The 24,065-nt window shown below is 40.2% G+C and overlaps 1 protein-coding gene across 4 annotated transcripts in view; it reads right to left on the bottom strand.

Annotated features, from left to right (window-relative positions):
* DPP6 (dipeptidyl peptidase like 6) overlaps window positions 1–24,065 on the bottom strand; it is a 464,354-nt gene that overhangs the window by 37,424 nt on the left and 402,865 nt on the right. For all 4 annotated transcript variants that reach the window (XM_053466559.1, XM_053466557.1, XM_053466561.1 and 1 more), the window contains exons 7-9: window positions 14,771–14,852; window positions 11,369–11,489; window positions 943–1,097 (exon numbers count right to left, since the gene is read on the bottom strand). In XM_053466559.1, the coding sequence (XP_053322534.1) occupies window positions 943–1,097; window positions 11,369–11,489; window positions 14,771–14,852 (358 nt within the window). The remainder of the gene's footprint in view (window positions 1–942; window positions 1,098–11,368; window positions 11,490–14,770; window positions 14,853–24,065) is intronic.

Here is a 24,065-nt window from a genome sequence, read left to right as displayed (position 1 = left end):
GGTTTTGTTTCTTTAATTAAAAAAATCTTAATTTTTAAGATATTTTCATCAAACAAAAAGTTTATGCTGCATTTAAAAAAAATAATAATTCTATCATTAAAATTAAAAATAATTTATAAATAATATAAATTCTACATTTTAATTAGGAAATCTGAACTACGTCTAGTTATTGTATAATCATCGGCGTTCCTAAAAAAGAACAACAAAAAAAAATGAAAGAAAGGCTAATAAAATCCTAAAACAGAACGTTGACCGGTGCCGGTGTCTGCAGGTTGTGTGCCGCCACCTGCTGGCCTCCACTATGATTGCAGCCTCCCTCTGCTTCCCTGCAAATTAATCAAAACACTTCTAATGTAATTAGCTTCCAAGGATTGGCTGAAGATCCCGACTTCTTTTCCAAAAACTGTCTCAGCGTTATAATTATTGTGCTTTCCACCTGCTTCTTCGTGGCACGTTCTTTTTATACCAAACTCCAATGTTATCTAGAAAACCCGCATTCAAAAAAATGCATGGATTCCAAATGAAAAGAGTAAAGAAAATACTAAGTATTTATATTAGGGCCGATCATTAAACTACCGCAAAATATTAAAGGACGACGTTGAGTTGATGGGGGAAAAAAAGCTTATTAGTAAACCATAAGACCCCAATGTGTTTGTTCTCAGTATATTTCTTAATGATCTGTAAAACACCAAGAGATTTCTCTCTTGGAGATTTCTGCAATTAATCAAACGTTGTAACGTAAGCAAATCCTATTTAAAAATACATTTTCCGCAATATTCAAAACTGGCGTCTAGACTTTGTCCCAATGCAAATAACCCCCCCTTGAATACAGATCCATATAGTTCCTGTTTGCCCAGCTATATGAGAATGGCTGGAACTATATAACAAATATTAAAAGTAAAGGTTTTACAACTCCCCCTAAAAGCATAGCATTCTGCTCACCTTGGGATAACGGTACGTTTTCACCGTAGGGTACATTGATCCAGTGTAGATTGGGATCTCCATAATGGGGACTTTGGTATCATTTATTGTTATGTATGCTAGCCTGGCGCCATCTGGAGACCACCAGTGAGCAATGTGGGTCTTCAAAATTTCCTCTACAAAGAAAAAAAGCGAGAAAGTGTCAACTGTCAACATTAGAAGAGACAATACCGGTCAAATACAGTAGATACATTAGTGTAGATGGAGTGTCTTCTCACTGTACTGGTCTTTACCACTGCTGCTAGGAGGCCGTTCTCCTTATCTACCATCACTCTCAGTAACGTTTTATCCCTGTTATCTTAAAAAAAAGTCAAAATGGCACACTGCATGGTGTATTGCATTTCTGTATCTTGCCCCATAGGGGGCTCCGAATAAATGCCCATCTGCCCACTGGATAAAGTGCCCAAGAGGAAACTCGGACGCGCTGTTCACATGCAATGCCCTGATCCCTGACACCGCAGTCCGGGTGAGGAATGCACACTAACTCATTCCATTTTGCTGTTCTTGCAAATATACACAAAATCCGACAAATCACTGACATGGCAAACTAGCCTTAATAGCGCTGTACGCTTCAATAAATTAGTCGGCCATCTGATTTATTCTTACGCTACAAAACTGTGTTTCAGCTCTTTACTCTGAAATATGAAGCCGTTTATTCATTTTTCCGCTCCAACTAATGCTACAATTTCTTCTATTACTAAAAAAAAAAAAAAATCTGGAGTAGAAAATATTGGTTGTCCGCTGTGGGCACTTCCGACTCAAGTCTATGTACTAATATCAGTCCTCAAGCCAAGTCTGAGGATTTTTTATCCCCTCTTTGAGATGTTCAGGGGCAAATATGTCCATCTCGACTTTAGGCAGACACGTTACCTTTGTCAAATCCCATGTTTTACAGTTTTTCCACACTAAATAAACCTGTGGAATAGTCTTCAAATATTCCTCCTTTCACTTTCTGCATAATTCCTCCCAATTCTGCCTAATAGTTAAGTTGCTGATTGTAGTTGTTTGGTTCAGGAAGCCTTTTTTAAAGCCGGGTGAGGAGAATGAGAAGAACGTTGGAGAAGAATGTTGTTTAGCTACAAGTTGCTGCCTATCTCTGCTTCCATGAAGTGAAAGTTTAAACAACCAAACAATTATACTGATTAAAAGACAAAAAGCGCAGACTGTAGGTACTTTTAATTGATACATTTACTTAGGCTAAAAGCCGTGACCTGTGTCAACCACGTATGGGAATACAAGAATGACCAAGCAGACCCAACAGGCCAACCATATGTCCTACAAATGGTGGCATCCAAACCAAGAATCTTCCACCAGGGATTGGTACATGGAAGCAACGGTTTAGCGTTTTAGTTTTTGGTGCAACGGTCATTAATCCTAAGTGGATAACACCAAAGTTGCATTGGAGTGAAAGATAGGTCACTTTGGTTGCATTGGTGACAACATTTTCACCAAATCTGGAGACAGCAGATTCTCTCCAGAGAGCATAAATGCATCCAATACCAGCAAGCATCAACTAAGCAATTCTGATGCCACCAGTCCTGCGATAGAGAGGCAAACATGTTTCCAAAGTGATCTAAAATGAGCCGACCCAGCATCCTTTCACACTGTTCCAAAGCCAATGAAGACTTCTATTAACATCCAAGATCGGCTGTGGTTTTGCAATTATTTGAGTGAATAGGATGGAAACGTTTTCTTCCATCTTGCGCCCCGCTATGAGTTGTTTATTTGGACTGTTTGCCATGGGCATATGGCTCCTGAATCTAAGACGAGACTGATTAAGGTTTGAGGTGGGCCGAATGGTTCTTATAGGCCGCCAAATTCTATTTTTAAGCTACTTATACATCCACGTAGTTATCGGCCACTCACCTAAATCAATTCAGCCAATTTAATGCTCCATTAAAAACAAATAAAAAAAGTAAGTGTAATTGTTTAACAACCGCAGCAGCAGCGGCAACAAATGAATACGCATTTCAGACTAAAGATTTGTGGATTTAAACGTTCCACTCAATATCAGAAATGCCTCGTTCAATTACAGATTAATGCGATGTTTCTAGCAACAACTTTCCGCTTTCCCGAAGAAAAAAACAAACTCACAAAAATGCCAAATAAACGAAAATGTATTCATGTTTTTTCATCTGCTTTCCTCTCCTGCTGGAAATGAAACGTGTTTTATCATGGGGTTCAGAATGTGTCACTAGAAGACAATGGGGTTTTTTTTTACCTGTAATTAGCTTTCAGTGGCTATTTATCAACCTCTGTACGAACGCTATGTTGACTCTGGGTTATTCCTCCCAATGAAACAGTCACCTAAAATATTCAATCATCAGGTATTCACAAAATGGGGAATCTATGGGGTGTATTCTTTAATTGGGGAGTCTGTATATAGGGCCAACTCCTGAGAGCTATTCTCTTCAGGAGGGCTGAGGGGGCCCTGAACAATGCATAGGTAAATCAGTGAGAAGATCATATTAACGGGGCCAGATTAGCTCTTCTTGTATAGATTGACTCTTCACAATGCATGTCGAGTTGTTGTTAAGTTCAAGCCAGTTAGCAGCTGGATACCCTGACCAGTTCAATGGAAAGCTGGCTTTGCAAGGAGAAATCTGTGTTTTGTCAGCCTGATCTCCCTTTCTGAGCTGGTGTTGCTGGTTTTGTACAGATACAATGTAACGGTGCTCGCACAGAGCACTACTGCATTTACAGAGAATGTAGGGAGCAGGCAGTATTCCTTCTGTCTGCGGGTGGAGCACAATGTACCAGATACAATGTAACTAGTAACTAAACCATTCAGCTACCCTCTGCCACCTAACTCTGCTTCTTAGTATAGTTACTAGTTAACCTCTTTGCTGCCGAAGTGGAAAACTTACATGTTTCCGTAGCTATCATTTTCAATGCTGGTGTCAAAATCCACGTATTTGTGTTAGTTAACCTGAAGGGCAGCTTTATTACGTATGTAGTTAAACTCGTTAGTGTTGGGTTGCATACTAGCTATGTGTTGGTGGAGTTAACCTCTTTACTTCTGGAGACTATTAAAAACCTTGAGTGCAAAACTTCCGTGCATTTATCCTCTTGAATATTGGAGTGCAAACCTTTGCTGGTATAATGTAAAAAATGTCCCACATTTATGAGTGGGTGTGTGGCACCATGGCTGATATGCAAAGTGCTGGGGTGTTGTGTTATGGATAACCATCAAATTCACTTTAATGCATATGATAGCTAAGTGTCTCCTTTAAATTAATATTTTTACCCTTAAAAAGCAAAGAGGGATTCGTCGAAAAATCCCCTCTATGCATTTGCACCTCCTAGACTCCTGGGCAAAAAAGTGATTCCAATCAGAACACTTTCCTGTAAGAAACTGGCTGCTTTAAGTGGCCAAATCTGCTACGAATAGGAAAATACTTAAGGGCATTCCACTGCAGCTCTGGAGCTGCAGCATTTTCTATAGCTAAGTATTTCTCCTTCCACATAAAGAATATATATTATGGTACTTACCGAGTACTCTAATATGCATTCTTTATTCACGTATCGGAATTTAAACTATCCCTTTAAAGCCATTTTATTTTCCTGTTTTTAATTTAACAACTCTAATTCCACACCTGCAACAGTCTAGAATTTGAAGAAACACCTTTGGATATACACCTTGTGTTGATATGTGTAACTTGTATAAATAGAAGACACACAACTGTATATAACATAGATATTTTGAAACGTATTAAGTATTTTTCATTAATGTTTTTGGAATATTGGGTGGACGATACATGCTCTATCCATGTAATTGATGGGTTAATGGTATAGTATGGAACATTGAACATCTCAGTGTTAATCAAACTGTTAAATCATAATATTCATGCAATGTTCACATATATCCACTAGGTGGCACCAGTAAAACAACATTTACAGGTTTTTGGATCAAAAATCTACTAATAATAATAAAATAATAATAATATGTTTTCAACCGTGATGCTCATACCCTAATCCTGTGTATTGTTTTAAAGTAAATACTGTATAATTGGAAAACAAATTAAACAAATAAATACAATGTAGGTCTCAAGAATGCATTTATATTTTTGTCCAGGGTCTCTGGCAATCATTTAGTGAGCCTCTGGGTCATGTCCACTCCTTACTATCCTTTGAGGCTTTTCTCAGTCAAAGCCCCTTCCATCCTGCCCTAAGGAGCATGCGAGTGAGCACTGGGGAACTAGCTTTGGGAAGTTATAAAGTATGATAATATTCTTTTAATCTGTTACCAGTCATTTTCTGCCTTTTTAAACCTGACAACATTCCATCCTGAAAGTGAATGTTTTTCTGTTTCTGAGAGACCCTAATGCCACCTTGTTTCAGGGAAAACCAAACACAAGATGTGCACCAAAGCGCAATAGCCTCGGTATTCTGGGGCACTGCTAGAGGACACCACGAGTGCCTAAATTTAAAAAATATATATTTTATGCAGTATTTACACCATGTCTGGATCCATTCTAAGCCCCTTTTGGTAACTTTATGTTGCTTCTCAAAGATGTTTTATCGGTGGTGTTAAAGGGCCTGTTGGATAAGTTTCCCCAGGCCGGATAAAATCCTTCCTCCCCAAGTGTGAGGAACCAGGATGACCTCTCTTCACCAATATTGCTTCACATCATTAACGAAGATTGCTTTATGTGACATCACAGGCAGATTAACCACTTTATTCTACACCATCATAATTAAAAGTGTCAGGGGGAGGGGGTTCACTGGGCTCCATGTAACTTGAAATCTATTCCCAACTGCACCTCTTATGCCCCCAACTGTTACCTCATTTTATAAGCGTTCCACTCCACGATGATGTCATAGGACCTCAATGCGCGTTTCCTCCAAGAAGAATGCCGCCTAGCGCGTTGAACACGACAGCTGCACGAGAACGGTGTAAAGGGTGTAGAACAAATGCTATTTTGCCTCCTCGTCACTTTTATAAGCAGCCGCAGTTTTCCAGAGGAAGGTCGGTTATAAAATGGCAATATTATTATTTCTGGAGGATTGCACTGGTGCCTTTGTCTCCAGATTTCTATTATTTTTAAGTATTGTTATATCATGTTTACTGTCAGATATAAAAAAACTTCGCGTGAAACCCCAAAGTCTGCAGAGAATGAATATTTCAGAAATTCTCATTATACGGGATGCTGCAAGCGGAAGGCTTTTATGGTTCCAAGAACACAAGGTGAAGCCGGCAGGTTTAACCAAATTGCTGTAATATCGGACATGAATCAATAAGTTATTTCAGTTTAATCTTTCTCTAAGGAGGCTTGACATGATTGCAATTGCATTTTTAAACAGTGTTCTGTTCATTTTCAGAAAAAAAAACCCAGCAGGCTTTGTATTATTAAAACGTACTGGATCACGCTGAGAGGCAAGAGCGCTAGATAAATTGCTCGAAAATGGTTAAATCAAAATATATTTTGATGCAATTTATTTCTTCACATGTTTAATTCCTCTTGTGATGAAGGTCTAGTTCAAGGACTGCGGAACAAAAGGGGGCCCGGCACTTTAAGGCCAACTGCCGCTAAATAACAAATATGAGGCCACCGGCTGGACAGTCGCACGATACACCGTTAAAATCTCAACATGCGGGGGCCGGATCCATGACGTTGGAGCAACAGTAAAGGTGTGGGCAACATTGCTGACACGCCAAGGGTGCTTCGATGGACCTCACCCCCCCCACCCCAAGGGTTCGGAGGGGTGTATGAACACTACTTCATCCAACCCTGACTTGTGGAATGGGGGCTATGCCCCCTCAAAAAGTTTTTTTTGGCTATGTTAACCCTCTAACCACAAAAAGCATGTGTCCCTAAAGGCATCCGCGTGTAGATACCCCCCCCCCATAAAGCCCCCAAGAAAAGATTCTAATTTTATTTTTAACACCATCCCATCCCACGGTGAACTGGATTGGGGTTATGTGGTATTTTTTAATACATTTTTAAACCCTCATGCTCAGGTGAGGGGCATATACTCAGGAGACTATACCCCCGGTTCATTTTATTGCGTGGTAGAGGGAAAGCGTGTATGCGCGTGCATTCATGATGAGCGAGCCATGGAGGTCTGCTTTCATCGTAGAGATGCTACAATATTTATTTAGTTTTTCATCTAATTACATACAACCTGTAGACGAAATACTCACACGGCTGCCTTACATTTCTTGGCGTAAAATATGTATGAAAAATAAATAGTAATAAAGGGAAAGTAATGGAATTCTATTATCACGGCAATTGTGCTTCCTGCAATCTGAACCGCGCAAGCAGTCCTGGAAAGGTTAAGTAACCCCCGAGATGGCTCTCGCTTTGCTGCATTCGTGTTGCTCTCGTGTTTAATATGCTGTCATGCTGTTTTATGATGAAGAAAACCAGCTGAAAATGACAATCAAAAAAGTATAGCCGTCGGGGACTCGGCACTGGCAGCTGGCCCTCTGTCCCTCTCTTGACATTGTGCCGCCTTGACATTGTGAGACCTTATATTACAGCATGTTGGTTTTTGATATATATATATATATGTGTGTGTGTGTGTGTGTATATATATACATACATCTACATGTGTATTTTGTGGCAGGTAGAAGGGAAGCTTTCATCAGAAGTGTATTTTTAGGTTAACGCGGCGCTTTGTAGTAACTGATGTCATAGTTGTTAACGGTTACAATTTGGTAGCGGTAGTCCAGACAAGGACTTTTATGTCTCCGATGCTGGTCTGTATAATTCTGGAATCTTTAACGAACAGAACACTCACACTGCCTGAACTGAACACCGAATGTACATCATGAACTGTGATTTGACATCACAATTATCAACCATAATGTAGGCGGGGCAGGCAGTGATGTCATAACACAATTGCAATTGGTGGGTTTATAGGTATATATCTATAGGGTGGGGAAATGGATTGGGGTCTATTCACAAAGGTTTGATGATGAATAAAAGCCTAGAAACATGTTATGGGTGTTGAGACATGGATGCAGGTGTGGGTGGTTAGTAGCTCTGCATGCGTGTAAATGTACTACAATGTCCATTTCCAGCCACGCCATGATATGCCACACCGCTTTTGTGTCTTGGGTGGTCTTAGATGAGAGTTCAGCTCTCTGTATGCAGGGGAATAAAAAAGGGAAGGGTGATGGGGGCAGCTGAATTGACATTAAATGACATTTTACTTATGAGGCACCAGCAGATTCCATAGGGCCATTCCATGTCTCCCAGCAGTCCTGTTTTTCACGGGGCAATATTGACTTTCAGGCACTATCCCAAGAAGCTGCCCCACTTTTGTGGGCAGTGGGGCTCATTGGCTATTTCAGGAGATCCTCTGATTTTCCTGAATGCCCCAGAGAGCTGTGATGTTGCAATAGAGACCTCCAATATGGCTTCCATGTGGCCACCTTGCGACGCTCTGAAGCCAAGTGCCGCAAGGAACAGCGGGTTGGTGGTCCTGTCCCGACCCAGCCCGCTTCTGGTGCCGTCCTGGCCGTGCCCGTTCCTCTGGCAATTCGGACACCGGAAATGTTGAGGCGCATGCTAGTACGGAAATTAGCTGCCCAACCGAAGCCAGGATTCAGGATAAAGTTTGGGTTGTATGGAGCCGTACAGAAGCCCTGTCCAGAAAAGTATATTTTTTTTGTAATAATAATAATAATCATAATCCATGCAAATAAGGGAGAATTAGAAATTTTTAAACTATGAGATTTCTTCATGAACCTTATTTTGGTAAAAGGTTTTCATTCTGATTCATCTCTTTTGTGCCTTTGATCTGCAGCGAGAGGTGCTTGGTAAGTGTTCGGCTCCAAGACCGGATGATGAAGGATCTTTCAAACACCTGGTGCTCTCCCTGTTCCATTTCTTCCATTTCTTGAATCAAATTAGAACAATAAATAAATAGCTCTGATGCACGGCAGAGAAGAGGCTTTGTCTACTTGGCTTTCTGCTATATTAAAGTCTGTGAAGAGTGATAGGATATGAAAGGATTCTTTCCAGGTTATCAGGTTGGAGATTGAAACATTGAGTGTGTTTGCTGTCAACAACCTACTCGACCCGACCGACGTGACTTTCTTACCGAAAAAAGTGAGCCAACAAAACTCAGGTGCCGGCTTCCGATCTCCAAGAGGCTTCCGGGTCGAGAGAAGGAGATTTATGTGGGTAGGTGGGTACTCATGCGAACATAGAAATACATTAGAAAGTTACTAATTATGAGATTTTTTTTTGTGTGACAAATATTAAATATATATATATAGGTTTTTAATGCATAATAAATTAACAAGGGTCAAGAGAGATATAAATAATCCTGCCCTATGAGTCTGAACGGCAATTACCCTATGTATCGTTGCTTACTGGTAGAAGATGGTAGTAGATAAATGGAACAGCCTCCCAACAGAAGTAATAGAATTTAATTAAGGTTTATGGGTTATTTTACCATCATGGCTATAAGATGATACCAAGGAGTGAAGGATTAAATCATTACATCAGGAAAAACGGGCAGACTAGATGAGCCGAATGGCTCTTGTCTGCTCCAAATTCTATGTTTCTAAGAGCTGGCAATCTACTGTCAAATGGCGCAAATAAAACATTTTATTTTCTTTGCATCGCACATTATTTTTGGTGTTTTTTTTAGCACTTTGATAAATTGTATTACTTTTCTAAGTTTCCCAAACTGCTTTAATCAGACATTTCCCATCCCTTTAATCACGCTGATGCGTCTGACATAAAGGAAGACTAAAGTCTAACACAGATCATTAGCAACAGAATGCGTCTCCGCAAAGGTATTTGTTCCAAGCTATTATAATACGCACAATATTTCAGTCCTGATGCATATTTATAAAGCTAAATCGCGAGAGAACGCAAGGATCAGAAACCTGCAAGCCAACAACTTTGTACTAAGTGAGGGGCTCTTAAGAACGAACAAAAAAAAACAATATGTTAATGAAATCTGTTTGGCAACATTGTAACCATTTCAGGTCTAGAATTCTCAAAGGAACAGTCCAGCATGTAAAATACACACCGGGCCTGAGGAGGGCCACCAGGAGAAACATTGGGGCCCAGCACAAACCTAAAGACAGAGTCCCCCCTACCTGTCCCACCCCATGCTTATCCTGCCACCACACTGGTACCGGGCACTCCTCAGAACTCTCCCTGTTCCGCATGGAGTGCCGCTTCTCCAGGTCACCAAGGGGACCATTCCAGGTCCACTTCCCCATTAAAAATAGTGTGTATCCCGTGACATCGGCAGGACCCCCTTTCCACATCCCACAAGGAGGCGCAGACAGGAGAGGAGGATGCATCCAATGGACAGACCGGTCCCCAAAATAGTTTTTAATGTAAAAGGTGAGAGGAAATATCAGTTTGTACCAATAGCCGAGGCCAAAAGCTATCTATAATCGTGCAGAATATATTTATAATGCCGGGAATTACAAACTCATGATTTAAATGCATAAAATTTTAGATTTGGTTCCCAACTAAATCATGTATTTTGAGTATAAAACGCAGAAATTCCATCCTGTGTTCGATCAAATGAGTTATTTAAGAGGCATCAGCCTGCAACATTACCAGGATAGAAACATGAATAGCAACGTATTATTTAGATTGTTAGCTCCATGGTGCTATGACCTAGTGTTCTGATGTCTGTAGACCTTTCGTGTCAGCTTCTATAATATGTAGATTCCTCCGGCTCTCTACCTTCTAAATACTGTAATATATGTATTTATCATCATCATCACCATAGCGACAAATGGAAAGGTCCAGCGAAGAAGTTCTTTCCATTAGTTTTTTTTTTTTAAATGTCTTTTTTTATTTGCAGTTTATGCAACATAGAACATATACACTGTGTAAGGTTTATATGATTTACGTTCACGGGGCTCTATTTGATCCACTTAGGTCTTAACACTTGGTTCCTTTAAGCAGCCAATCAGTAACGTGAAAGCATGATCATGCAGGTAGCGTGGCGCTTCAGCTCTGGAGCTGCAGCTTCTACGTAATGCAAGTATTTTGTTTTCTACAGGTTTAAAGTACTTTCATTTGAATTCTCTGTTGGCGGGGGGGGGGCATGGGACACTAGACTGTTCCTTTATGTTTAGAGCAAGATCCTGAGTTGTGAGGCTTGATACATTCTCCATACATCTTAACGGTAATGGCTATTTATGTTCCAGACAGAGAAACCGATAACTGTCTTCTTGAAGGTTGACTGCAGATGCAATTTAAAGAACAAGACACAATGATCTGTCAAACAATGCTATCACCACCACATGCCACATTTCATATCGCACAAATATTGACAGCTGAAGGGCCTAAGGACTTTTAATGTTGTTCCAGGAAACCCTAATGTAAGGTTTTATTACAATAAAATGTCAGCTATCATTCACATAAATCCATGTTCCGGGACCATGGCGCTTTCTTACCTTCGTATAACCAGTCACTGAGACCGTTGAAAATGACTCCCTCTTTTCCCGTTGACACCAGACGGATGGCCCGGCTCTCCACGTTCATTTGATAGTAGATGTTATTTTCAAAAATAAAGATCTGTGATCGGGGAGCAAACGCAATTTGCAAACATTAAACCATGAAACAAGTGTGACATCTTCTCTTTAATGACAATGTAACATAAGAAGGCGTTTTATGGGCTCTGTTGAATTGAGTTTGCCTGCTAACTGATCGTAAAGACATTCTGGGACGTGTTAAGTAGATATTTTAAGCACACAACAGATACAGCTCAATGTTTCAGGCGTCCGAATCGGGCGACAGCACCGATCTCCAAAGACCTTACAGCTCCCGGGGGCCAGTCGACCAGCCCTCGATTCCCACTGCCTGCAGCCCACTTTCTCTTTCATGCTCCCGCGACAGACATGGCAACAACTTGTGACAAGTTTTGTTGGCTTCCTCGTTACGCAGTAAGACTCATCTGTCACCTGCTGGTGTTGATGCTGATTGCAGTCCAACAAAATTAAAGCCACGTGTCCAGCAAAGAGAATTTACCAGCAGATCTGCCCCATTCGGCCCCCCAGTAAGTTTTAGTTCCCTAACCCAGTAGCTAAGACTCAGTTTTCAGAGCAATTCAGGAGTGAACAGATTAGCTCACAAGCTAGTGGAGACCTGAATATAGACCTAAACTTCACAAAAATCAGGAGTGTCCCATGAAAAGTGTGATTCTTGGGAGGTATGCATATATAATATTAGGGGAGAATCCGGGTCACAGGGAAGGACTCGCCCTCCTAGAGCGGGACACTTGGTTGTAATGGCTATGGAGATAGATCAAGCATTTAAAGGGACAGTAATGGCCAAACAAATAAGTGCACAAAGGATTGCGTTTGCTTGCCAAATGCTTGTACTGAATAGTCATTGTTTTAATGGGAAATGTTGCTTGTTTACAGCTACTGTGCGTCCAGCGCAGCCCAATTCTATCTCTTCTAGTGGTGGGATCCATAATGGAACCCCGCTGTTCCTTTAATGAGAATCTCTCCTTTTAGCAGTACTGATATAGACTTCATCAAAAGCTAACCTCAATAAATAAACCTGTCTGCACAAAGCAGGCAAACGATCATATTTGCTTGATATTTTTTTTTTTATAGGTAAGCACTTTATTCATTTATTGTGGATCAGGCTTTCCGAACCCATCACTTCTCTCAACGATTAGCTGAGTAATATTTCTGCAAGTTGTTTTGCAAGCAAAAGGTTTAATTTGTTTTCTGGGAAAGCGCATTTAGCAGAGATGACTTTACGCCGACCCGCTAACAATCCATTTAAAGGTTATTGCCTGAAGGAGGCTGCCTTTCACTGCATTAGGCCTGTCAGGTATCTCTTATTTATTATTATTTATATATATTATTCGAACACCACGTAAAAGTATAAAACATATGTGTTCTTTATTCGCAGGCTCCTCTTATATTACCTTCATTTTGTATAATTTGGTGTTGTTTCATTACCAGACGGGGGGGGGGGGGGGTGGTCGGTTAACTATCAACCAAGAGAGAGAATCCTGCCAAGAAACGTAGACTTGGCCAGCAGCTCTGACCCGTTGGGCCCCGTCCAGTCTGCCCGATTTCCTGATGTAAAAACGTAAGCAGTCTAATACGACAGCTCTACCCCGAGATTTATTTGAGCAAAAAAGATGGAAAGTTTTGTAAACTTTCTGAAGCCTCAGAGGTCTCTTTCATAGATGTTGGTCGCACCAATGAGGTCCAAAAAAATGATGGGACTTTTCTTCACTGGCCCAATAAAACATCGTACTTCACCTTCAACGTCATGTTCTCTCAGGCTAACTATGGCGATATCCATTTCCCTTTCTTAACATTCTGGTGGTTTGTTTTGGCCCGGTACCTATAGAAGTGCCATTGTGCAGGGCAGTAGCGATTCCAATGCAGCCCCGCACTATGTATTTTCTATAAGTATCCCTGAGGACATCTCATCTCCCTGACCTTATACAAAATGTTGACTCCTGCAATGCCCTGCCGGCACTAAGAAGAAGTTTAATCTTTCAGAATCTAAAGATTATTTTTGGGACAAAATCCCTTGCATTTTTTACATTTAGTATATTTTCAAAAATTCTATTTTTTTATTTTTTTTTTTACTTAAGTGATTTAACTGGGGAAGGATTGTGTTACATTGTATTTAAACCTAGACAGTCGCAAATTGCCCGTACAATAAACTTTGGCTCCATTTGTTTATCCTTAAGCGTTATTCCATTAGAAGACGTTACCATCTACATAAAAGCACTCGACAAACACTCCTTTTTTTTTGGGATTGATCAATAGCCCCTGGTTGTACCATATAAAGGGATTGATTATTTTAAGTGCTGCAGGTTTTTATATTTATTGCCCCTGCGTGTTCGGAAGATGCATTTCTCAATTTCGTTAGAAGTGATTGATGCATCTATGGTGACCTACAGGTGTCTGTCTGTGAATAACAATTCCAGATCGCAGAGAAAAGAACGGAGGATAACCAAGGAGGAACGCGGGGATTGTGAGAACTGCCTGACGGTTCTTTCACAACAAATGTAGCTATAGCCGCCCTTTAACAGAATAAGCCTTGAGGGGTAATATGGTGCCACGGTCCGACACGTGAGGAGCACCTGGGAAAGGTCATCTTCTGCTGGCACCTCAACACACTACAACTACACACTGGGGCATTACTGAACCTGGGATTTGCCCCTGAGTCTCATCGCTAATGGGCAGATTATCAGGGTCAAGCAGGCTAAAAGTGACTCCTTCATATTATTGAAATCCCTGCTTGAAAACAGATGAGCTTAAGGGGGAACTCCAGTGCCTCCTGCAACCACCGTCCCGTTTGTGGTCTTTTTGTGTGTGCTAGTTTTGTGTGCCTGTAGTGGCCAAGCACTGCGGTTGATGGGAGTCCTTATTGCACATGCCTGAGGGGTCTCGTTAGACCCCTTGATACTCTTGCATTGGCCAGTTAGGAGCCTAACACATCTGCTATGAGCCTAGCAGCCACGAGGCACGGAAATAGTGTAAACGCACGGGGGGGATTCTGATCTCTTTACACTTTTGCAATGGGGGAAAACGATCATTCAAAGAGGACGCAGCTATTATATGCATGAACGTGAATATGATGGCTGAAGTGTCCCTTTAATTCACAATCTCTTTACCTCCTGACCGCAATCATCCTACATCATCCAAAATTCTTCAAATTAACAGCCAATAAAATTGCGGAAATCAAATTAATTTTGACATAACGTTTTTGAGAGCACGTCTAAGACAACTTTTTGGAATTATCCATTATACTCCTTTTCCTAGATGGAGGTTTGGAAAGGTATAAGTAAAGGTTGGTGCACTATTCGCTATGCTTACCAGCTGTTGGCCCTTGGGGCCCCATCCGGCATACTGCAGCTGCTCATCAGGGACTTCTGGTGGGTTCAAAATACGATGTCCCCTACAAAACAAAAATGTGTCTGTCGTTCACATTTACATACAAAAGTATCCACAGAAAATAAAAATATAAATTGTTTTTTTTTTAACTTATTCTAACTGTGTATGGAAGAAACATCTGAAAATATCAATATTTTATTATTTACTAATTAAAAAAACTGCATCCGCATAACTGGGAACTCTTCAGGTTTGACGCGGAGTCTCTGGGTCACTCTCCTCGTTCCCAGATGTGGATTTCATCCAAAAACAAATACCCCTTTTTAAAAAAGTTTCTCGAATTTCTCTAATTGTTCAATTAGCTTTGGCTAAGCAAGTAAAGGGGTCCGGCTCGTCGATGAAAGTATAAATAGTAACTCTCCGAGCTTCACCATCTGTTCCAAAAGCAAATAAATGCAATTTATTGAACATATTGCACCAGGAGCGAAAATAAAGAAAGAATCACTTTATTTCATTAGGTGGAATGGATTTATTGAAAACAAAAGGGATTTTTTATTGATAAATCTAATACTGTGCATTAAAATAAAAAAATGTGTATTATTAAATATATCACTACCGTTCGAAAATTTGGGGTCACTTAGAAATCTCCACTTAGAAAAGCAAATTTTGTCCATTAAAATAACATGAAATGGATCAGTAATCCAGCGCAGACGGGGTTAATGTTGTAGCTGAAAACAGCTGATTTTCAATGCAATCTCTTTGTAGGCATATAGAGGCCCTTTATCACTCCCATCACTCCTGTGTTCCAATGGCCCTTTATCACTCCCATCACTCCTGTGTTCCAATGGCCCTTTATCACTCCCATCACTCCTGTGTTCCAATGGCCCTTTATCACTCCCATCACTCCTGTGTTCCAATGGCCCTTTATCACCCCCATCACCCCTGTGTTCCAATGGCCCTTTATCACTCCCATCACTCCTGTGTTCCAATGGCCCTTTATCACTCCCATCACTCCTGTGTTCCAATGGCCCTTTATCACTCCCATCACTCCTGTGTTCCAATGGCCCTTTATCACCCCCATCACCCCTGTGTTCCAATGGCCCTTTATCACTCCCATCACTCCTGTGTTCCAATGGCCCTTTGTCACTCCCATCACTCCTGTGTTCCAATGGCCCTTTATCACTCCCATCACTCCTGTGTTCCAATGGCCCTTTATCACTCCCATCACTCCTGTGTTCCAATGGCCCTTTATCACCCCCATCACCCCTGTGTTCCAATGGCCCTTTATCACTCCCATCACTCCCGTGTTCCAATGGCATGTTGTGTTCGCTGATCCAAGTTTAAGTTTAAAATGGTTAGAAAACTCTTTTTCCATGAAATAGCTCAGTGACCCCAAACTTTTGAACTTTTGAACTTATAGTGTATAGAGACATGATAGTTAAAAGAAAAGAACAAACAATATATCAAGGACGATTTAAAAAGAGGTATGACAATCACCCCAGAAGTGGGGGTTATGTCCCCCGAAAAAAGTGTGGTGAAAGACCTGGCCATTCGCTCACCTTACCCGCAAGCATCGCGAGTAGGCCAAGTGGGGGCTGCAACCTTTATGAATTTTTTACCCCTCTAGGCTGGTTAGGGGGGGATCAACCGGCTGCCCACCGGGCCTATGCTGTGGAACAGTGGGAGAGTGACAAAAAATCAGGACTGACCTGCAGAAACCAGGAATGTTGGGAGGTATATGCCAAAGTTGCAGCATTGTATCCAAAATACCTCATGATACTCATGACTTCATCGCTTATACCCGCCCTGCATATTCAGCCGTATCAGGGAAGAACGTCATAGTTTAATTGCTCTTTGTAAATAGTGATTTTTAACACCCCGCCAATTCTTGACTTTTTTATGTATCCGACATGAAATAAAAGGACACCTTCAATTATCCTCAAAGCAAATCTGATATGCAAATTCTTAATGTTATGATTTATAATTAAAATTCCGCCTCGAGCAAGAAATGTTAAATGCAAAGAAAAAGAGACGATAATAATAATAATAATAAAAAACCTTCTAGAGTCGATAATTCAGACAAGAGAACAGACAAGTCTTGTCAGTTTCAGTCACTGTATCATCTTTCAGAAGCGCGAGATTCAATTACTATGACAACCGAAGCGGAAACCAGTTCCGACAGGCATAAAAGCACCTTGAAATGAGATCTTCACTACATCGCAACACACAACCCGTCACACAATAAACAACACGTGTGTGCGGGCTGTACGCGATCACCCGACAGTGGAGGGGCGAGCAGTAACGGGGCCTTTGAGCAGTAACAGGGACTTCTGGAACTTAGTTCAGGATTAGAAACACCGCTCTTGCTAGTGTTAAATGTCCAGATCTATTCCAATCATTCCAATATTCACACTTTTGCTGGTCATGTGACCTTAAAGCAGGCACTGATAGGCAGTTGCCATTGAAATATAGAATTAGACGGCAGGTAAGAACTATCTAGTCTGCCCATTACTTTCGCCTTTAAATATTCCTTGGCCTCGCCTTAGATCCAGGAGCCATTTGACTATCCCACGCATGTTTAAATTACCTCACTGTATTAACATCTACCGCTTAGGCTGGGACGCTATTCCACGTATCTACCACCTTCATAGTAAAGAAAACCTTGCGTTACATGGAACCGCTTGGCAGAGGAATCAGTAGCACTAAACAGTATCAGCTTTGGGTAGCGATAGATAATTAAATCTCTTGTGGTGTCTTCTGGCCGAAACAAGTCTCCCCCTCTTTCTCCCACCTGCAGCCACACTTCTCTCCCAGCTACCCCTCTCCCTACAAACTCCTACAAAGCAGTCCGAGAAAGACCCATTCACTTCTCATTGGCTAAAAGTCATGTCTAGTCCTCCGAGGTACACTCTATGACCTGGAAGTCTGTATCTATGGTAACAGGAGGTCTGTAGATACCAGGGTAACATGCCAATACTCCTGTTTAACCAACTAGGGAATTTGTTTAATCTAAAGGGATTATTAAGGCTTTATGATTAGCGCTGGGGAATGGAGGGCTTCTGTGGGTAAGATCTGTAACCAATGAAGGGGTTAAATGGCTGGGTGCCCGTGAGGGCCAAACCTGTTGATATTTCTGTCACATACAATCTGTCTTGATGGTAACTACATCAGTTTGACGCACCGGCAACACCTAACTCCGAAGGATCACGGACATATCACATACACACACTCACATTTTTTTTAATTATCACATATAATTAACGTGAAATAATCACTTTATTCTAGTGCTAAGTGATGCTAAAAATGGCAACACCGGAAAGTGACAAAATCGAAACTGACGCCTCTGAAATAGGAGATAATGAGGCCTTTGGGAAGCATTATTCTTTTAACTACATACCTCCAAAGTGTCCCTCTCTAGGAGGATCAGTCCCTCTCCGGGCCCCAAATCCCTCTGTCCCTTTTTCCTCCTATGAAGTCCTTCTTTTCTAGGAGCTCGGAATGTTTGCTGGGTATGAGGGGATCGCAGGGTTGTACAGCCCTAAAAGCCCCGATAATGTGTATAGAAGCTAATTAATTAATCTCTTAGTTCCTCACTTAGTTACCTAAATAGCTATCCAAAGGTTGAAATGTCACATAAAAAGTCTCAATAAGGCCCACGCCAATGACACCTCTAACAACACCCAGACCACACCCCTAAAGACAACACTGTCCTTCTTGGCCAATCCAAAGGTTGATATAAACATATAACTGGACAGCAGATAAGATACATTTGGCCAATCACAACTCAGACCTTAATCAGTCATCTGTCTCGTCTTTATCAGCCATATGCCCACCCCATGCATGTTACAATTCCCTTGCTGTGGAGGTATATTATGAGTCTCGGCTTCATCTACAGGTTAATGTCCTCCTAGCTGGCATTTGGTGGGCAGAATATCCCAAGATTAAAAGGTCATGGTGGGTAAGACGCTAGTCAGTCCTCCTAAACCTCCTAATCTCTTTCATATATAGAGGGGGTTACTTCCAAGGCTTAAAACCACCGTCCCGTCCCGGCTACATGTAAGCTTATCACATGCACCCAAACACAACACTACAGGTAAAAGCGTAACAGGAAGGATTCTAACAGCTTGGCAGAAGAAGATATAAAGTCTCAGCTGCTTTATTCACCCAGCTGTACAATGAAACAATGGCACAGCTGCCCATCAGACATCTCATCGACTACGATCTAAAAACCACCGCGAAGATCTAACTGCAACCGAGTGGAAAAATGTCAGGGACGGGAACTGCAATGGACTCAACACACAAAGACTAAGCCTCGGCTGACGTTATTTACTGTCCGTTAAAACGGACTGCAGTCATCCCAGCTTTCAAAAATCACATAGATCCTGATGGCTGCTCCCATGGTATACATAAGGTGGGTCATATGCAGTATATATTATATATATAAAATATATACATGAATTTATATATAAATATATATATAATTACACACCATATGTATGTATGTTTACAGTATGTGTATATATATATATATATATATATATACCACCCTTGATATACATGGTATACATAACATATATTACTTTATTATTTATATATATATAATTTATTACTTTATTATTTTTATTATTTATATACTTAATATATTACATATTAAAAAAAACCAGCAGTTTTATTTAGTGTTTAGAACTGTAACATGTCACTATATACAGACAGCTTGTCTGCTGCTACTTTAAAGTTTTTAAGTAGCAAACGTGCGTGACATTGCTCTAAAAACTTACGGTTTACCAATTTAACATAATACCACATTCTTGAAGAAATAAAAGGGCAGAATTTAGGAAAAGCATTTTTTTGCTGAATTTAATCCAACATAATGCAATCCGCCAAAAAAAAAATTAGCTCTTTTTTTGCTTCAAGTGCTTACTAAGGTTTTTTTTTCCTATATTAATGTAAATTGTAAATATTTACATAATGAGTTGTTTCCGCCAGGATTATTTGCGTTTAGCTAAAATCTGATGATCCAGGAGTAAAATCCTGCATCTTTTTATTACCTACTTCAGGCGGATGACACAGTTGGACTGTCCCTGTATACAACCTGTGATTTATACAAGTAATGTAAGAGATCGCACTGACCCAGAACAGACGCTAATGAAAATTTTCTATGCATAATTCAACATCCAGAACTCCTATCGTTATGTACCTAAAAGCACCAACATTTAAGATATCTCAAGGCATCTAATTATCCACTCTTTGTTCACATGGTTGATCTCTCAGGCCAGTGAAAGTGGCTTTTGTCATTTATAGCATTAGGGCTAGGACAGAACATTGGTCCTGAAGTCCAGGAGTGTGTGTGTGTGTCCACTCGTCTGAAATGATGGATCAGTGTATGAGGTCACAGAGCTGTCATAAAAAATCTTGACGCCCAATACAGATTTAAAGCCTGGGCAACCCTTGTCCCTCCAAACAACCAACCCCATTTCCATCTCACTGCCCTGTCTATTGCCCCACCTATGTCCCACCTTATGATCCTCCCATAAGCTCATCTTATGCTTCTAAAACATATACATAATAACATATAAACTCACTCTATTACCCATTCACTCTAACACCATACACTTACACATACATACACACATTTCTTCTCCTGCTTCTCCTCTCCCAACTCCACTAACCCTAGGCTTAGCCCTGACACATACACTCACACACACACGCTAACACCAAATACTAACACACACTCATACTAACCCCATAGACTAACAAACACTTACATACTCAAAAAGTAACAGATATACACACATGCTCACAAATCACCTTACAGTAACACACGCTAATGCCATACCCTCATGCACATGCAAGCTAACACATACACTAATAATAATTATTGTTTTATTCAGCACCATTATATTCCATAGTGCTGTACATTAAAACACATACATTCAAAAACTATATGCTGACATACTGATTCAGTCTAACACCATATAGCAACACACACCATACACATACACACACTATCCAACATACAATACCACAAACACACAAACTGGAGCTGTAAGATCGGCCCTGGCACGTTAAGGCTTCGCTGGGTATTTGCTTGGTGAGCCTGATGGTCTGTCCAAATGCAAGGGGGGGGACACTACGAAGGTTTATGGATGCATATGATGGCTGAAGTGTGCCTTTTATATGTTGTATAGAGCTTTAAACATTGGGATTGGGAATAATCTACTATAAATTCCCCCTTTATAAATCTTGGAGCAGCAGATTTGGGTACAAAGACCGCTAAAAAATGTAAAAGAACCAAATGTTATGTATATAAAAATACCATCTGCTAATTTAATAATTTCTCTTTCAGTGTGCGAGGTTCTCCCAGAAATGTTATATTTCTGACAATGTTGCATACTGTTTCTAATGGGTATAATACTGTGCCAGAGATATAAAAATACAAATTAAAAAAAAAATGCAAGAAAATAATAATAATAATCGCAAAAAAGGGAGAAAATAAAATACGGTATTGGAAAAAATTAAGTAATTTAATAAAAATGCAGCTCACCTGCTGTTTTTTTTTATTATAATGAAACAAAAAAGAATTCATCATCAATATAAATTGGATAGCAGAAGCTCATTATTTCTACAGTAGCTCAACATCTGTTTTATAAAGCTGGCTGCTTCCTGTAGTGAATGACCTATTTTTCAGACAATTACTACATAATAAATGTTTGGCCAGTAATGAAGAAATCTAATTATGATTTGTTATGTATCAGTAACTAATGTCGGGATGAAGGAACCGTGGCCCAATATTTAAGTCACGGAGGGATGGTCTGTCACCAAGGACAACCTACACTTGGGAAGAAGCAGAATAGGACCCACAAAGAATTTAGCGTCACTAAAGGTCTCAAAGGAATTGTCATCTTCTCAGATTTGGTATTGAATAAAAATATTTTAATAAAAGAACTCAGAACTCATTCCTAGAACTGCCTTATACATCAACCTAAAGTAATGCTAAGAGGCCAATATGATTGCTCTTCCTAATGTGGACGCACCACCAGCATTGATGGGTGACCACAGGACTCATCTGGTGGACTTGAGATGGCCTGGTCAACGAACACCCCCCATACGCGCTAACGTCAAATACTAACACACACTCATACTAACACCATAAACTAACATACTCTAACATCATACAATAACCTCATAGGGGTATGTATGTATGTAGGGGGCATATATCTAAACTCTGTTCACTACCAGGGATGGTCAAAACAAGGCCACCAGTGTCCATGACAAGACATATAGAAGCCACTGGTGCTATCAGAAACATGGTCTATCCCTGTTCTCGTACATAAAAGAATGTAAAAGATTTCAGTTTGTAGGGGCCAGGTTTCAGATAATTCCACACATTTTTGATGGAACAATACCGCAAACGTTCCATTTCATCCATAACACCAGGAAATGGATTTACTTTTCTCAGACGCACATCTGTGATCCCCGTGCATAAATTGCGCAGCCTCTGAGATCTCTGGATGGGTTGTTGACTTTATGGTTGTTTTTAGACTCTAATAGAATTGGAAAGAGAATTCTAGCAGAAGGGGAATGCTATATGCTATATTTCATGATTTCATATAAAAATGCAGTGTTCAATAGTTCGTAGTTCAAGCACCGCCAAGCCGGTGAGTATTATAATAAGGATGAGGGTGACGCGTTTAGAAATATTTTCCTCCATTTAATTAGTGGAAAGGTTGTTATATACATTCAGCTTTTTTACTGCTTTTTTTTCTATAACCCTTTTGAATTTTATTTTCATGATGTTTGTTGAAAGAGAAAATAAGCTAATTGCCCACATACGGCCCTCTTATGTTTCCTCCGCTTTATTCCTTACTCTGTAGGGGAGGCTTATTGGTATTTTCTGATAAAACGGACATCGAAAATGAGCAGATCTCATACGGTTCAGTTCAAAAGGCATTTTCTGAAATACGCCTTTGTTTAAAAGAAGCTCTTAATGCAAGGTTTCTTTTTTGTTTTTTGTCTCAGCTTGGTGCGGAAGGAATGTTTATGACCTTCGCTGCAAAATGTTCTCTGCTGGTTGGAATAGGTGGTGAAATACATACAAATACTAATAATAATAATAAAAAAACTAAAAACTTCCATTATTATTATTTATTGTTTTATATAGCGCCATCAAATTCCATAGCGCTGTACAATGGGCAGACAGGACACAACAAGTGGTATGTAACAGAACAAATTGAGCAGGTGTGGCCAATAAGGAAAAAGAAGCTGGTCTAGAGACCAAGGAAGCAGGGATTAACTCTGAGACTCCGGGCCGAACCTGTAGAGTTCCTACGTATGCTGTAGCAGCCATATAGATTGACATACAAGTTACCAAACCAATTTCCTATTATAAAGTTACCTCCGTTCTCCTTCCGCCAAACCTTATGAAGGCTGCCTGAAGCGTTCAACAACAATCAGCGACTTAACAGGGGAGAGATAACTTGGTGGAGAGGAAACTGTTCGCATGGTTTACATATATAGTAGGTTTACAATACATATATACACTTATTTTAATCTGAAAAATATCATTGCATGAGGTTACTTGGTATATGAAGCTTTTACATGTAGTATTCAGGGAAAGTGACAGATATAATGGAATTTGTAATAATCAGGAATATGGTAAACAGGGTAGCACCATCCTCCCCTGAATAATTAGCGATAGGAATATGCATGAGGACACTTTAAATTATCTAGTTGTGGAATATGCCTAAAACTGGTTTTGAATGAAATTCTACAGAATCAGAGAAAAAAAAAATATATACATTGCGAGTATTGTTAAGTTAATAATGCATATGTAACATTAGGTACATTTTAAAAACTTTCATAGATAATCTTACTGATGGCATCTAGCGCTCACTGATGGTGTCATCATCAGAATAAGTATAATTATATTTCTCACCGATAGATGTGATAAAGTTTAAAAAACCTTTAAAGTGTGAGCACTTTTTTCATAAGCATATTATAACAAAGATTATGATTGTTAATGATTTATTAAAATTAAAGTGGGAAGCATGCAGTGGGGGAAGTATGTGTAACTTCTAAAGGAGGGGTGTTGATTGTTATGATTGCAGGTTGCATGCCCTCACCTGTAACTTGCATAATTATTGTGTAATGTAGAAAGAATAAAAGAGGGAGGAGTAAGGCCGTGGCGTAGCAGCTCATCCTATTAGATGCGTTGGATGAAGACGTAAATCAGATTCCAAGAGAGTGCAAGTGTTTTTTTTTCTTTTCAAGCCTCCATTGT

The sequence above is a fragment of the Spea bombifrons genome, chromosome 5 (genome assembly GCF_027358695.1).
Source record: "Spea bombifrons isolate aSpeBom1 chromosome 5, aSpeBom1.2.pri, whole genome shotgun sequence".
NCBI classification, from domain to species: Eukaryota; Metazoa; Chordata; class Amphibia; order Anura; family Pelobatidae; genus Spea; species Spea bombifrons.
The sequence above is the reverse complement of the archived record's forward strand: the minus strand, read 5'-3'. Positions and strand labels throughout refer to the sequence as shown.